Raw genomic sequence first — 17508 nt, 5'->3', positions numbered from 1 at the left:
TGTGTGTGGGGCGTTCACTCCGTCTCCTGACACAGTAGCAACACTGGCAGTAGCGTCAGCCCCAAACAAAAGGCTAAACGCGGCAGAGCCACAGGAGGAGGAACTCAGGGACAGGAGCCGGCACAGCGGCTCAGTGCGGCTGCACTTCTCAGGGAGGAATTCCGTGGCCATTTAACCCTCCTGACACCAGGGTGGTGGAGACAGGGCAGTTTACGAGGCCGGGCCAGACTGTGTGTCTGCCTGTGTGTTTGATCTGACATCACCCTCTCACTGACAGATCTCTGACTCTGACTTTGTTTTCACTCACACCTCTGCGTCCTCTGTGGAGACCCCTGCACCTGCACCTGCACTTTGGGACCTGGACGTCTTTCCTCCCCCTGCCAAGTGTCCTCCAAGATGTCAGAAGATGACTGTCTCTCACCCATCGGCCTGGACTGCTGCAACTGCTGCCTGGACCTTGCCAACGGCTGTGTTGAGTCCATGTCTGACAGTCCGGCTCAGAGCCCCCGTACTCCGGGGGGCCTTCCAGGAAGCCCTACCAACTCCAGTGTCAGCCACTTCCGCCAGCTGCGCAACCAGCTCATGTACCAGAACCTGAACACAGACAAGCTGAACAACATCATGAGGCAGGACTCCCTGGAGTCAGTGGTGCGGGACCCCTGCTTCCTCCTCAACGAGGGCATCTGTAACAGCAACATTGACCAGACCATGCTGTCCATACTGCTCTTCTTTCACAGGTGAGTCTGTCAGCTGCTCATCTGATGGACACCGGCTTAACCTCGTTAAATACGACAATATAATACCCATAATGCAGTATTTTAGAATGACATTCCTTCTTAAAGTACACCTGACAGTTCGGCTGATTCATTGTGCATATCAGAGCAGCTGCGGTTAAAACTGACAATGTTGGACATGAGTTGTTTCTTAATAAAGAAATATATCAAATGATTTATTCTAAAACACTCCCATATTTGACATATTTGTAAATAGAAAAGTGCAGCACATTTCAGTCATCAATATTTTTCACCTGACGTGAGGGGAAACCTGTGAGTCTTCCTGACATTTTTGCATACCCAAAATCATTGGAAATGTATTCAAATCATACCCCCCCGACTCCCTCTCCCCGTCCACGAATGATGTGTGTTTTTATTTGCAAGCTGTCCATCTCAAACAGGCAGCATGTTTCACTGCTTACATAACACTGTGAGATTTTGGGTGACACTCATATCAGGAAACACATGGCAGTTAATACTGACCCTGGACCGGCAGCACATAAACATGACTTTCTGACCAGGCAGAACAGGTTAATGTTAATGTTTTATACTGGCTAATAGGTGGTTAATTGTTAATGAGTATCGCACAGTAAAATCAATCTGGAAATGTCCTTGACTCAGGGGTGAGGGTAGAGTTCAAATGAGTCTAAAAGTCGAATAGATTGTTGTTGATTAAAAACCAAAACAAAAAATAAAACAAGAAAAAAATCAAATTTTTACATATCAGTTTGGATAAATAATTTTTTATCTATAAAGGGCAATAATTGCTGATTCCAGGACCTGGTTATCTCCCTGATGCTTATAAGTTGTTGTGGCGAGGATGATAATATCCTGCAGCCCAGACAGCTGCCAGTCCCAGATTGTGTTTGGTAGCTGCCGGTGAATGACCTCAGCCTCAAATGAACAGTTTCCATCTTTACAGTTGGTCGACTGCAGCGTTGAGCGACTCTGAACTCTTGTACCTGTGCCAGCAGTTACTGTACGGCCTCTGCTGAGTGAGGAGTTATCGCCTCACCCGCTCCATGTGGCTATCAGGGGAGATGTGTGGTGAAAGAGCAGAGGGCAGTGAGAAAAACAAGCTGTTACGGTGATCACCTTTGAATGCCACATGTATTGAGTTTATTTTACGTCACCTGAGGCAGTAAAACAGAGACGTGTTACGGGGTCATCGCATATGTGTCAGACATGTAGTACAGTATGTTTGACACGAGATAACATGGACGTGATAGTGGGTTATTATAGTGAGCAGAAAGAACACTCATTAAAAGTGACCTTTGCTCATTATTGTCTCAAAGTTTGTGTCTGATTTTTTTTTTCAAGACTCCTTACTTTTACTCCTGTGGTTGGCTTGCACACTGGACAAAAAGTTTCACCCAGAAAACAACACAAACCAAAGAAAGCAAATGTAAAACTAGTTCTTGTGCAAAATTGGATAAAACAAACTTTTAATTTAAAAACTCCCATGACACACCACCGAACAAAAATGTCCCAAAAATATATGTAAATATGAAATGAATTAATATGAATGAAAAACAATTTCTTGTTGTTTTAAATTATTCACAGTTAACTTACAACCTGGGGCCTTTTGAGTTGAACACAACACTGATATACTCACAGGAATTGAAGAAAGACACATCTGATCCTTCCTTTATTTATAGCCACCTGCTGCTACAGTGGAAGAACACTTAATTAATGTCACTGTCATACAGAAACCAACACACACACACAAATATATAAATATTTGCAAAAACTAAATAATTGTTAAATCTAATTAATTGAAATCATACATTTTTACAACTATATCTCTATATATTAGTTCATCCAACCCTAATGACAGTGTAAAAAACAAAGCACATTTTAAGATATAAATATTAGTTCATCCAACCCTAATGACACAGTGTAAAAAACAAAGCACATTTTAAATGTAAATCAATATAATCCTGACCTTGGCTTCAGAGCAATTCCAGGAAAAACATGCTCTTTTCCGTTTCTTTTTAGGTTAATAGGCTCTGAGATAAAACGCACCTGTTGGGAACATGTTATGGTGTTTTTTCTATTGTTGAGTCACATATTTGCCGTCAATATCATATCGTCAGTGTCGTGCAGCTGAGATGTTTTATCAGTGTTTTTTATCAACCTTCTCCAGTCAGTCTGCCTCAGATGATCTGAACGGGTTACATTTTAACCCGTCTTCACTCTGTAGTATTTACTGTGGGCTGTTTAAGGCTGTTTATCTGTTTGTCTTATCTCCCATGGTGCCGTTAGATAATGACCGACTGCAGCCAATAGTGATGTGGTTGGAGTTCAGACAAAGAGCTCCACCTGGTTGTTTTAAAAATTGTCAGTTGGATTCAAATGTTACATGGAGTTCAGAAGAAGAAGCAAATCCCTTAATTCTTCGTAGTATTTATACACACAGTTAGCAACACCTTTAGCTACACGTGTTGAGCAGGGGAGTTTTGGTTCTTACAGATGTGGAAGTTAAACACTGATCATTTTTTATGACATAAATCTACCTGCAGTGTGAATGTAGTATATGCTGTGGTTGGCATCTGGGTTGTCTAGATTAAAAGCTGTATCGTCATCTATTTTCCTCTAAATGGGATTGTAATTTCTTCTATAACAGTAGAACTAAACTTATTTGCATGTCCAGGATAATGAAACTATCCAGAAATCCTTCCTTCAACTTCAGTTTGTGTCCATGGAAGCTGTGTGCATTTATTATGTACAGTCTATTATTACAGCGCTGCGCTGTAGACATTAAAGCATATCTGTGGGAAAGTGTGCGATCCAGTCTGCTAATAATACTTGTTACTCTCTGTGTGTAATTATTTATTTTTTTCCAACCTCAGTTCTTTTAGCTCCATTCAAATGACAGATGCAGCTACTGTGCATTCAAGATGCATGCAAAAGAAAAGCTTCAGAATGATTTAATAATAAAACATTGTGTGACATTGTATGAGTCACAGACAGGTGCAGGAGTCAAAGACAATAAAACTTTTTATACAATGCGTTAAATACTCGCTAATCCGATTCCACTTAAACAGATAATGATCTGGTTGTAACTTTTTTCAGCGATGGCACAATCCAGGCGTGATTTATGTATGATGGGAAGGGTGTGTCAATGTCACACTGCAGGAGAGATACCAAGGCGTTTGGAGAAATGTCCAAGAAACCGCTCCAGCTAACGTGACCTCTGGCAACGACGACTGACTAAGTCACCGGGCAAACTCTACTGTTTTATTTTAGGATTTTGTAGTCGCTTTCAGATGTTTTTGTACGGCTTTGGGTGATGACGCTGTCGTACTCTCACGACGCCAGCTGGGTTTTGTTGAGTGAGTTACACGCTCGTGTTGTGCCTTCTCTCTAAAACAGAGAATTCTAGGGTGCCGCAGCGTTCTGTCTTTAGTTCTACATCATATATGTCTAAGTTAGGAACAGAACAGCCATGTCGGTGGAGTTACAACAGGTCACACATGCCAATATTTGTAACGTTTCTGGCATAGAGGCGATGATTTCACCCAATGCCATTGGCAAGTGTGACTCTGCAGCTGTCTCTGCCAAATGTTTGCCTGATAAACACAGTCTTTAGCGAGAACAGTCTGTTCCCCAAGCTTTCCTTTCCAGAGAAGCAGTCACAGGCAGATCACGTGTTTTGTTAATCAAAGGCTTTCGCTCAGGATTTATACCTTTTATTTAACTATTTCACATATTTATTTTCAAAGAAAAAAAAAAAATGCCACAAAATTTTTTTTAAGTTCAGTCACAATCTTCCAAAGCCAGCCTTAATCTCCAGGTTGATTATTTACACTGACCTCAGCCTGGGTGGTCAGCTCGATGCAGCGGCTATCATTTTCATTTTCCACTTGCTGACAACTGTGTGTCTATTTGGTTTTATGAATACGAAGCAGCAACACGAAATATGTTATGTAAAGTAGTCCAGGGTCAGAGGTACAGTATGTGCTGAGAGGACAACTGCTCTGGTTTCGGTTGAACTAAGTCAGAGTCTGTGCTTCCTACTGGAAGACAAAGGGAATGCACTGATTTTATGTCAGACCTGAGAAGGTACACTACACTTGGCTGCACGGTACAGAGACGCACTGTTGCACACCTCCGCCCCTGCAGTCAGCCCCAGCACTTAGCAGCCACTAAACACCATGATGAGGTCAAGAGTGTTGAAAAGCCTGCAGCTCTGACACATTAACATTTAAAACAGGGCCTGGTGCCTGCGGTCAGTCGGTAGGCGGAGGAGAATGAAACCAGCAATGATACAAAAGATGTAACAAGCTGTTGAAGAGTTCATAAATGAAGCGTCAGATCTGGTTTCACAGCCTGACAGGAGTGAGTGGGAGGTAAAAGGCCTTCACACAGCCAAGTGCACCATTCTATTTTTATTGAGCATGTGAATTATTTGCAAAAAATTTCAGGAGCCAACAACTGCCCAGAACTATTGACAAAACTTTTAGCCTCCTAGTCTTTTTAGCCCCAACAACCTTGGCCTCATTACAGTGGTTCAAAGCACCTCCCTTTAGCCTTAAATGATCACTGGTCCGCTGGCCCTGGTCCAGAGAGAAACCCTGCAAGAAAACAAACTACTAACCTTGAATTACAGGCCCAATAATTTGACCACAGACCAGCCCACAGACTAGACATGACATGATTTGAACACACAACCTTCTGATCTGGAGTCGGATTTTCTAAAAGAGTTTGGTATAATGTTGTTATAAAAAAAACAAAAACTACATCAGTCTGTACTGTACCCTTTAACCTTTTACAGCTACACTGTAAAAGTACCAAAATAAAATAATCACAAAACAGTGATCCAACACGGCAACCTTTCAAAGAACCCCCCCGCCCCCCACTCGTCTAATGCACAGTGTAGATATACGTATAATGTCTGGACAAATTCTAGACAAATAGGAACAATTGATTCCTTCATATTATTTATTTCATTTATTAATTAAGCATAAACATTATTTCATGTAAAAACAATTTTGCTAAAAACATTTCATGACACAGTCATTCTTTATTAAGCTTCATTATCTGTGACGCTGTTTCTCTATATATGGATCTATAATCTATACAGTTGGAACAGGATGGTTGGGTTAAAAAAACGATGTGTTATGTTGAAAAGATGTAACTTCTTCACACCAATTGAATGAAAATACCTCCTTTTTATGAAGATTCAATAAACAACATTATAGAGAGCATCACCTTAAAGTTTTATGTGTGAGCTGCAACAAGCTGTAACAAGCGAAGGAATCAGAGTCAGACAAACTGTTGCAGCAGTGTTGAAATTCAAAGTTCACAGCCAAAATGTCCTTTATTAAAACTGTAACTTGTGAATGTACGTGTTACAGTACTGCACAAGAAGTACTAAGGTTAACTAGAAAAAACGAGTTAATCAAAACCTGTGTACAAACGTTGTTAACGGTGACCACCTTCCAGTCCGCCGTACTCCCACACAGTTCCCATGTACACATGCTGGCTGGGCAGTTCAGGTTGATGTGGGCACTCCCATTTGCCCTTATTAAAAGCTTAAAAAAATGCCTCACATATTCCTGCTCATGATGGAGCCTGTATCCATCCGTATGACTTCCCTCCAAACACTCTTTTGTAGCAGATCTTTTTCTCCTGTTCCTTAGAACACAGTTATGTAACATTAGAGTGTACAGGTGGCTGTCAGAGCAAAGACAAAGGTCAGGCATTGGAGGCAGAGGGGGTAGGATGTCAGGATGAGAGGGGAACACAGCCATGGGCAGGCAGCAGCTCTGAGGAGCAAAACTCCAGCAAAACAAAGGGCATGTTGTGAAGGCTCGGAGCGATGTCAGCAAAAAGAAAAAAGAGGGAGAGCCAGTGGGAGAGGGAGAGAAGTGACAAAGAAAAGGCAGACAGGACACGGGCAAAAACAAAACATAGACAAAACCAACTGAAAATAGTTCGCTCTTGTCACTTCGGGCTGTGTCGTGTACACGGTGACACCTTTGGTACTGTTTCAGGAAGTAATTCCTCGGTTTCCAGAGGATGTGAAAGGCCGGGGAAGGTGTTTGTCTCAGGTCTTAGTTTCTTTTTTTGCTGAATTTTCTCTGCACCTCTGGTAACGCTGCTGTTAAAATGACACAAGAGAAACAAACTGAGTGAATAAATGTGGGGGAAAACATGTCATCTCAGTCACAGTTGGTTTAATGAAGTGTTTATAGCAACAAAACTACCCTGGATGTTTAAATAAACAACAAAAAACACTGGTTAAACAAAAGAGAATAAAACAAAACAATCAATGCAACTTCCAGCTGTGGGACGAATAAAGGAACTGTGGAATTTTGCAACTGCTACGCTAAACTCAGAGCCCAATGGGGACCCGCCCCTTACTTTGGGAACTATTGATCTGATCCAAAACAACCTGAACAAACTAAAGTGTCCAAAACAGATCCCATGTCTACACTGCCATGGCAAACAAACACACAGACTAGGGGATCAAACAGGTGACATTATTGCTGTAAGGCAACCACACAAACCACTTTAGCACTGTGTCTTTATATTATTTTTCTTCTTGTCTTGTTTTTAAGATGTATTAATTTATCTTTAATTTTTACAAAATTTGTAGGGATCAAATTCTCTCCAGTTAAAACGTTTGTGCATCCTAGTCATGAAGGAAATGAATGAAAAAAAAAAAAAAAAAAACAGGAAACTGTCAACTGAGACCGACTTAAAGTTAGAGATTGTTGTATTAGGTGATCATCATGGTTGAAAGAAAGAAAATGTCTTACATGAAACTGGGCTGTGGTCAAATAAAGGTCCGTGACCTTCCTGGCGTACAGTGTGGTATTCGTGCTCCACATGTTTTCACTGTGGCTAACGTTGTGACACTTATCCATTTAAGGAAAGAGAGGAAGCATAATGGGTTTTTAATGAGTCCTTCATAGGCCATGTTATGTTGTGTCCGTGTGAAGGCTGCAGTATTGGGTCCTGACGTTGACGAGGGTTCTTTCCAGGGTACGGTGCAGTTACTCACCCTCGCCCTCTGTTGACTACACAGCATGTAACGGCCTTGATTTATTTGTCAAGAGATCAAAACGAATGGATTCTTTATTCATTTTCTGGAAAACACACGCAGATAGAAGGCACACAATGGATGTGATTGTTACCATTGTCCTGAGCAGACAGAAACTCACAGACACGCCCTGTACCAGGGTTACTGCAGCCTGCAGTTGTCTTTATGAACGGCGGCGTGGGTTTATTTTCATAAGAGCTCCTCAGAATCTCAGAATACCTTGAATCATAACAATCTCTGCTTTGATGACTGAAACGGTTCCTCTTATTTCCTGTGGACGAAACTCCTACTTTCCAAGCTATATTTAAAAGTCACCATTGATGAACGTAATATATATATATATATATATATAGCTTAAGATAACAACTTTTCAAAATTGTAAATTCTAACTTGTTTTCCACTAGTTCAGTTCACCAAAAGGACAAGAAACTAATAGCGAAGACAAACTGATCGTCTAAACTTGAAAGGCAGATTCTCAGGATTAGCTGTGAGGACTGCAAAGTGGCAGTAAACGCAACACAGACGTGCTTTTGTGCAATCTTTTTAATTCCTAATATCATACGATGTTTATTGACGGCCGTTTCAAGGCCAGGAATTAGAAACTCATCTTTGTCTGGGAAGACGTGAGACACACTCCTTGGCAACGCAGGCAGTTGCACACAAACAGTAGCGTGCTCCCGTTCACAAAGGTGACCCACGGTATTATGTTGTTATTGACACATCATCACAGAAGAATCCGGCTAAGCTCTTTTGTCCTGAGTGGAGATACTGTCTGTTGCAGTGCTGGATTAGACGTCCATACGCAACACGTCAACTTTGTCATCTGGATTAGGTCGTCAAGGTCAGGGTTTGGTAGAAGACTCGGAAACAGGTTACCTGTTTTTAGTAGTACATCTAACTAATGTTAGGAGCAAGGATGTATGTTTTAGATCTTTTAGTCATTATGTCTCAAGATTGTTTAAAGACTGTCCAAAGGTAGCTAGAAAAAGTGTCACGGTAATGGAATAAAAAAAAAAAAAACTCCTCAGAGTAGAGTTCTCACGGTGTAGTTCTCACCTCAAGTCTGGATCGTGATACTGTGTTTTCTCATGCTACGGCTAATGCTCATGGAGTAACATTATCTGTAGAAAGACTCTGTGGTTTTTATTGACATTAGTTTTACAAGATCAACAGACTGAAATAGTCCAGAAATAATCCTTAAAATTTCACGCCCATTTCCACCCAGCACAGCACAGACGAAGCAAAAGTACAGGTGGTGAAACGTCTGTGCAGTGAAGAAAAACGACCCTTTCTCAAGAATGTCATTGAAATGGAGAAGTGGCAGCGACAATTCTTCAAGGCCGGTCCGTGTCCCATGTTTATAAGACACTCATTGTTCTTCCTCCTTTAGACGTGTTTCGTCACTTCGCTTCAATCTCGTCTTGATTTCCTCACAGCTCCATCTCAGTGGTTGGAGTTAGAGTTAAATAAGGACAAGGGTGGAGGGTGTTGAACTGACCATGGCAGGCCCTCACTGCCTTATCTGTGTTCTCCATGGCATTGGAGCAGGTTGAGATAATGAGACGGCCTGTCAACAAACACATACGCACACAAAAACACAAACACAAATAGCTGCAGAAAATGCCACAGGATTTATGTTGATTTCTTATACTGTAATAATGTACTTATTCCACACTTGCAAAGCTTGACATTAATATTTGTAGTAGTTTTACCGTGTCGTTTACTGTGTAGTGCACTGCGTAGTTTACTGTGTAGTTTACTGTGTACTGCTTGCTCTTCCCATCAGCCTGTTGTTGGCACATTTCAACCTGCTCTACCACAGCATTAGTCAGACCATGGAAAAAGTGTGTATTGTCTGCAGGGCACGGTCCACATGGAGAGATGCTGAAATTATGCAGTTAATAGACCCACGTCTCCCGGCCAGGACGCCGGCTAGGAGGCAATAACATTTTTTCATTGTGTTCCATTTTCACCGCCGTGAGATTTCCACTCTGTCTGACTGCATGTGAAACAAGTGAAAAAGTGGGAACCAATCCTTTATCAGAGGCCACATCTAAAGGTGTATTTTAGTGAGTTTTGATCTAGACATGAAGTGTCACTTTTTGATGCTATACATGTTGCACTGCATTTGTAATACTAATTTAAGCTGTGTTGTGTAAGTCATCTTACTAGCTTATAGCAGTGCCAGTATTGTTTTTTTTAAGTCTTGCGGAATTGTGAAGTCTCTTCTCGTTCTTTCATCCCTTCAACTGAAAACATATCTGTTACATCGGTGCATATTTTTATTCCGTCTGTTGTTTGTTCTATGTTACCAATTCCCATCATCCCATTCTGACTGAGTTAACCACAGTTTTCTGATACACAATGCACCCAGACAGTGAACCCTGTCATTAACCCGGTGGATTCCTCCTGGGCAGAGTAAACACAGCCATGCATTTACTGTAGGTACAGTAGAGCAGAGGAGTCGAGGAAACTAGTAAACTAACTCTGCTTTTATTTTCAAATGTTATAAATGTACAGACATACATAGAAAGAGGCGTTAACTCTCTCACTCTCTGTTTCTCTCTCTATCTCTCACACACACACGCAATTACTAAGACATAGTTTAGCAAACAATTTCACCACAGTACTTTCTGAGAAGTGCTCCGAGAGTCTCTGGGAAAGAAAACAATAACTTGAATTGAACTCTGCTGCAGGTCACGAGATCATTCTCATCAGGAAAGGTAGAACTAATGACGTGTTCTGTTTCCAACACAGAACAAATGTATGTTCTTGTTCTGGATCTACTAGGAAACAGCTTCAAGCTGTTTGTGCTTCTGTGTAATTTAGCACAGATAGGTCATTTGAAAATAAACCTTCCTGCCATGCAGCGGCCATGTTGGTAACTGGGCATTTAAACCATAAAAACAACATAGTTTTGGTCGGAGATCTTATGTCAAATTCAGGTTATTACCCCAACCCAGTACTGGATCATTGGGTATTACAGTATGTAATGAGCAGTGCTTAAGTGGGTTTAGACTCGACTTTAGTGACTTTTGCTTCCCGTTACACAAGCGTGCTGTTAAAGTAATCCCCAGCGTTTAAACGGCGTTAAACCTGAGGTTTAATTACATCTTTCTTTGGCACATCATTTTGAAAGATGTGTCGTCCCCAAAGTGCTCAAGGTGACGTTGTGTAATTAATTCGAGCCTTTGCATAACACAGGGAGTAAAACACTTCTGAAAACACTGAGCCGCCCAGCTGGGAAAATGGAGGAGGAAACGCGTTGAGTAACCTGCCTCAGTGCAATGAGTTTCTTTCAACACGTGAATTAAAATATGCAACGAAGATGATTGCTTAATCAGGACAGAGGTGTTCTGAACAGGGAAATATTGGCGGCAATATAACTGCCACGCTGAATTACAGTTTACACTATGAAGACTGGCAAATCCCTGTGACACACAGTCAAATCCTGACTCTAGTTTATGGTTTCCTGTTTGTTACTGGAGTTTCCAAAATTTCCAAGCTCTCATCGGCCATTAATGTTCCTGCAGACAGGAGTTCAGTGAGAAAACAATAACAGAGAACAGAGGAGGAGAAGGAGACAGACATTTACAGCAGACAGAGAAAATGAGAGTGGCCGTTCAAATGTGTGATCACAACGCAGTCATCGCAGAAAGAAACGGCCCATGAAATGATAAACCTGATTTATCGGAGTGCCTTTTATTGCATACGACTTGCAGCTCTTTAAGTAAGCTAGTTACCCCCTCACTGTAATTGTACACAGGAGAAATTACAGCCCCGGCCGAGGACCAGCTCGGTTCCACTGGCAGTCAATGGCGGTGGATGGAAAAGGTTGACGTGTTCTGCCAAGATATTTCTCTCTGGCAGACATGAGCCCGTGAGAGAAAGAGGGAAAGACCGTGCATTTCTGCCAAGCTTCACTGAGTCTGTGATTGTTTCTGGTCATTTTCCCGACAGAGACACAGACGGGGGCCGGGGGGAGGACTGTCTTCAGTGTGTGCTGAAGAGAGGCCATCGTACCATGGGGCAGCTAGTGTCCTATCTGATGGGGCATTGTGCCCACTCTCCCTCTCTCTCTCCCTCTCTCTCTCTCTCTCTCCCTTGCAATCTCACTGTGCACTATCAGAGGCAGCAATTAGCACTAGTAAAACTGAATGACCCTTTTCTGCATTCTTTCCAGTATGGTGTCATTGGGCAGAGTGAATCACAATTTTGTTGGTATGTATTATGTTTACAAGAGTCTGGAACGAAGCTACGGCTAAGGCTAACAGCTACACCACTGATTTAGGGGCTGTCGGAAAAGAACTGAATTGTGTTTAAATTATTTGCGCTTGCTAAACTAGAAATCATCCTGCTAACCTTTCATAAAAATGTACATCATGCACATTTAGTCCTGATGCTCACATGACTTAATTCATGTATGTTTGAACCCATAGACCAGATTTTTTTTTGTGCCTCCAAAACCATATCTCATCTTTGTTCTCGTCCAAATGCACATCTTGATCATTCAGTCCAGATGGTTGGTTACATCTTTAGCCCAAGTTTGTTTGTGGGTTTTTTTCTGTACACTTTATGGACACAAAGCTAGTTGGACTAACAGCTACCCCGCTGAATTAGAAACTGTCAAAAAGTGGGGAATTATGACAAAATTATTATACATATGTGCATACTGTCCAGATGGTTATGTTTTTGGCAGAAGTCTGTCAGTGGGCTCCTCTGTACACAAAGCGCTATTAATAACTGACTTGAGAGCGACTGTAGCTTACTAGCAGAGACAGAAGAAACATTTTATCCAACTTTATATACTTGTCAACCAACTGTGGGGAGGTCAAATAGGGTCAAGATGTTTTCTTCGGAGTTTCCAGGTCAGCAATAAAGTCAGTATTCCATGTTCTTTTCTTAAAAACCCCAGGTTGACATTCTGGAAAAATGTCAAAAACCTGAATAATTGAACGTATCTAGTGGTGCAGTCCTCAAAATCCATTGCAGAAAAGAGACACACTAAGCAACAACAGAAAACAGTTTTAAGAAGGAAAACAGTCAACTACTGTGAGTGCTGTGCAGGAAACAGTTCACTTGTAATTCCTTTGCCAAAATAGACTTTGACGTCTACAGGAATTTGGGAGGAAATCATAATCATCTGTGTGGTGCAAGAGTCTTCGTTTTCTCCCTCCTACACATTTGCATCTGTCATTTTCGCACACCTTTTCTCCTGAAACCCTCTTGTGTTTACTGGTGCGTCACCTTCAGGCTTTTGTAGCGTTACTTACATTTACATAGCTGAGCGATACTCCCATATTAAAGGTGATAATGTGTGTGTGTGTGGGGGGGGGGAGGGGGAGGCTGGGCTGCACTTATTGGGCAACGCCATTAAAACAACAACATGTTCTATTTCTTCTGAAAACTGATGAGTTGGCGGGTGGCTCAGGCCAGAGGGTGGAATTTAAACAGATGTTGTAGCGTACAGTGTTTGTACGACTTATACTGGATGCATGCAGCAAAGTGGTGCAGTCTGTATGTGTGTATATGGCCGTTACCATGGCTGTATTCATAAATGTAACTGCCATCTGCTGGTGTATACTGGCTCCTCCTACTTCTGGGACAATCTCCTCTTCATATCAGTAGTTGTGTAACAAACAGATACAAAATACTGGCAAAACAATGGCGTTCCTTTCATGCTTTTTCTAGAATTCTGCCCTGTATAATCATTAGCCAGAATGTGAAAGCGAGCCATGTGGAGAGTTTTTGATGTTTTTACACTGTCCTCCTTTTCACTGGAATCATTCTTTCCCCTCTGGCAGGAAACCTGCAGCTCATATTAGTGAGGAATTCAGAGAAATACCAGGGGAGGGAAGGGGGGCAGCAAAAACACACATTTTTTATTATTATTATTTTCATCTAAATGTACGTGTGGAGTCCTGTCCTTTTCTTGCAGTGTTGGGTGTAAACAGATGACTACTGTTCATCAGGAAAGTGTTATTTATTCTCTCAGTGTCTGCGACTCGTTGTCTTTCACTCTCATTTGAATTATATTTTAAAAACCAATGAATCCTGAAGGAGCGTTCACAAGCAGTGACACATTGAAAGAGTGGCTTGGCTCCTGGAGTGACTGAAGGACCGACTCGTACTCTGATAATAACTTACACTAATTATCTGGAAATGTAAGTGCCTAATGTAGGCCTTTTAGGTAAAATTTGATTTCATGATGTATTTAAATGTCAATTTCCGGCAGATTTAGAAAATACTGCATTTCCAGTAAGTAAATAAATTAGCTAGATGTCAAACATCGATAAACATAAGCCAAGAAATGGTGAATATTGAAACAGCTGGGAAAATATACAATAACTTGAAATTCACATGGAAATAATAAAAATAAGAAAGTTAGCCAAAAAACAACAATAGTTGCAAGTACATGACAAAAGCTAAAGCAACATAAGCCAGAAACAGCTGAAAGTTAGTGGTTCCCACCAGAGGGGCTGGGGCAAAAACAATGACCCTTTGAAAAGTGTTGGCAAATTCACTGGTAAATATTTTCTGTTCTTCTCCGATCGCTGAGAAAAAAATACTTAATACTCTAAAATGGCAGTTTTACTCCCACCCTGCGAGTGGTGCTGATGAGCTAAAATTGATTAAGTCTGCAGCTGCAGATTTCTGTAGAAACACAGGCAGCCTATCGGTTATCAAAGGGGATCAAACCCTTGATCTTCTTGCTGTAAGGCCAGAGCACTAACCACCCTTCCACTGTGCACACTTATTTTGTCTTGACCGAATATTTGCATCAAGGTTTGGAACACTTCCAGATTTTTTTCTTTTTCGACTTTGTTCCGTGACACCTGCTGATGCAAACATAATAGGATGTACAGCACAGATTAGAGAATCTTCTAATGACCTTGATCCTGTTAAGAGGCTTATGCACGTCGCAGCTGTCTGCACCGTTGCCTCTGCACAACATCCATAAAAAAGGAAGGAAAAGATTTGGGAGAGTGAAGAGAAAACTCTGTTGGGCTGCTTTAACTACCGTGTAACAAAGTTCACTTTTATTTTTAACTTTCGCATAATTTATATCAAAAAGTGTCAGTGATAGCAATTTATTTCATCACGATCATTACGTGGCAGCACTTTCCAAACCACCAATATCTCAAAGTATTTGTATTTCCTCACAGTGTACCTAAAAAACTGGGAGTACAGCCAAGTACTGGTATCAGAGGAAACCATACCTAACAACAGCTGTAAAAGCCCCCTCTCTCTCTCTCTCTCTCTCTGCGTCTTTTACTCACTTGCTCTCGTTCCTCCACTTTTCTTCTTCCTCATTTTTGGCATTTTCCTGTTTTGGTGTGAACTCGCTGCTCTGGCTTTGATACAAAGCACTGAGCACAGACGCTGGGTATCCGATGGACTGAGCTGCGTTGAAAGAAGATCGTACAGACTCTCTTTATTCCGATCAGACGCCTCATCAACTCGGCCTGGACGGCCGCTGCCCTCCTCACACCGGCAGACGGCTTTGATACGGGAGAAGTCCAAAAACATTTAACACTGCTCTCACACTCAGACAGCGGGTGAGCTTGGGGCAGGTGCTACTGTGTCAGTGCGAGAAGAAGAGTCTGACAGCAGACACTTCCTTGACCCGGACGGTTCTGTCCTGAAAAGTGTTTATCTGCCCGAACGCTGGTCAGCTGTAACATAACAAACCAGTAAACAGCCAGTACTATAGAGTTGGTCCCAGATGGCAACTATGTTAAGAACATATTTAAGTTTGTACTTTATGCTCCCAACAAACAAAAGACCTTGTGTTTCTGAGTTTTTTTAATTTATTTTATTTTTTTTGGCCAAAACATAACAGAGAAGGAACATGACCCGGCAGAGCAGCGGTGTGTTTATCTTTTACTGGGAATCCAGCCCAGACGTGGTAGGCTGGCTGTACACAAGGCTGTTGTTTCACCAGGAACCGCACCTACTGTATACGAACCCCCTCACCCCACACCCCCGCCCCGACCGGCACAGGTCTTTTCACAACCCTTCTCCCCCTTTCATAACATCAACATCAGTGCCAAAATAGGTTTGCATGTACCAGACAACAGGTAGGAATGTGAGACAGGTCAGAGACAGGATAATTGCTATCAAGATTCATGGTTTTGATGTCCTGACGCACGCCAGTCTGAGACGCTTTACTGTTCTGAGACACAGGGTAGACAAAAGGCCCTGATAATAGCTGTTTAGAGCAAATACAAAGATGAGTGAATGAGGAGGGTTAGGACAGAGGGAGCTGGACTGGTGAATGTGCACCAGGTGGCAGACAAGTCCGACAAGACAGAAGCTAATTGCTAACAGCATATACAGTTTTTTATGGGTTGTTTAGGGGCTTTTATATATATATATATATATAAACTTTTCATGAATGCACCAGGCCAGCAGCTAGCAAAGCATAGTGTTTCCTGGCTTTTTGGCCAGGAAACTGCGCAGCTGCCTAAAACTTTTGCCTGACACATACTCTGCTGCTTCTGTTGCAGTTGGACAAAATGAAGCAACTAATCATGACTGGGCATTTTTCTGTTCACATGCTGCATGTGTGTGTGCAGGTATGTGTGTGTGTGTGTGTTTCTGTCTGTGCGTGTGTGAGACAGGCGTCATCCAGCTAGGTGTGGCAAACTGAGTAACAGGATTTTATTTCAGTTCTGCAAAACATACTCACACTTCCTCAAAAACAATAATAACGTTTTCACTTCATTAAATCTGACGGGACAAACAAGAAATCTGACGTGGAACAGTACTCTGAAGTCATCGCAGTAATACTGCTCTGACTGCTAATATTAGGGATATGGTATTATGGTATTTTAGGTGTCTGGTCTTTGTAAACAAACAAGGCTGTTGTTAATGAAGCGCTCGGACAGAGGACATATGATGTCTTGCCCAGGAGGTGAACCCTGCAGTTCCACACCAACGACCTCTGGGCCAAAGCGCCACGCAGCAGAATACACCACTAGATATTTTATGTGGCCCGATTAAAATGATTGCATTTGAATGATTTAGCCATTTAGCATCGATAGCTTATGCTTCTATCTGACGGGTCACTGGGATAGTTATGCTGGTGGGAACCTCGTGTACCTGTTTGTTTGGACACAGTGATAAGGTGACAGCTCACTGGTTCCCAAAGAGCGCCGACGTGAGCAAATCTGTTCATCTTCAAAACAATAGAGGGCTGTTACTAGGCAGCGTCTGGTGAAGGCCAGATCTGATTAAGGATTTTACGTCAGCCTCAGATTTTCTTTCAGCACATCAACATCATCTGATTGTTCCTCTGTCACACTCACTTGGAATTGTTGTGTTTTATTACTCTTTGATTCCAAAGCACTGCTTTACCAAACAGCATTCCTACTTTTTCTAAAACTCTGATTGATACAATCTAAAACCTGAGAACTCTTTGAACCCTTCTATATATTTTTTAAATGTTTTTTTTAAATTTAATCCACTTTATGAAAATCCCATGAAAGGTGTGAAGTTGTGTCCTGACTTAGTGTCCTGGGAGAATTCCTCTTCCACATCCTGTGATTTTACAAGTTGAAACAGATGCACAAACAGTGTGTGTTGTTGCGTGTGTGCGTGCCTGCTCGTGTTCACATGTGAGTGCGACCGTGTTCTTTCTGCACGCCTCAGCGACCTCAACCGTGTGTTCATCCGTTTCAG

At 41.8% G+C, this 17508-nt stretch overlaps 1 protein-coding gene across 1 annotated transcript in view; it reads left to right on the top strand.

The window, feature by feature from the left end:
• The first annotated feature begins 6 nt into the window (after positions 1-6).
• tsc22d3 (TSC22 domain family, member 3) overlaps positions 7-17508 on the top strand; it is a 32148-nt gene continuing 14646 nt past the window's right edge. Inside the window, exon 1 of the mRNA XM_025062893.1 lies at positions 7-737. Within this exon, the coding sequence (XP_024918661.1) occupies positions 397-737 (341 nt within the window). The 5' untranslated portion in view covers positions 7-396. The remainder of the gene's footprint in view (positions 738-17508) is intronic.

Source organism: Cynoglossus semilaevis, chromosome 15 (assembly GCF_000523025.1).
Source record: "Cynoglossus semilaevis isolate Cse_v1.0 chromosome 15, Cse_v1.0, whole genome shotgun sequence".
NCBI lineage: Eukaryota > Metazoa > Chordata > Actinopteri > Pleuronectiformes > Cynoglossidae > Cynoglossus > Cynoglossus semilaevis.
Note: the sequence above shows the minus strand (reverse complement) of the source record. Positions and strands in the feature narration are given on the sequence as shown.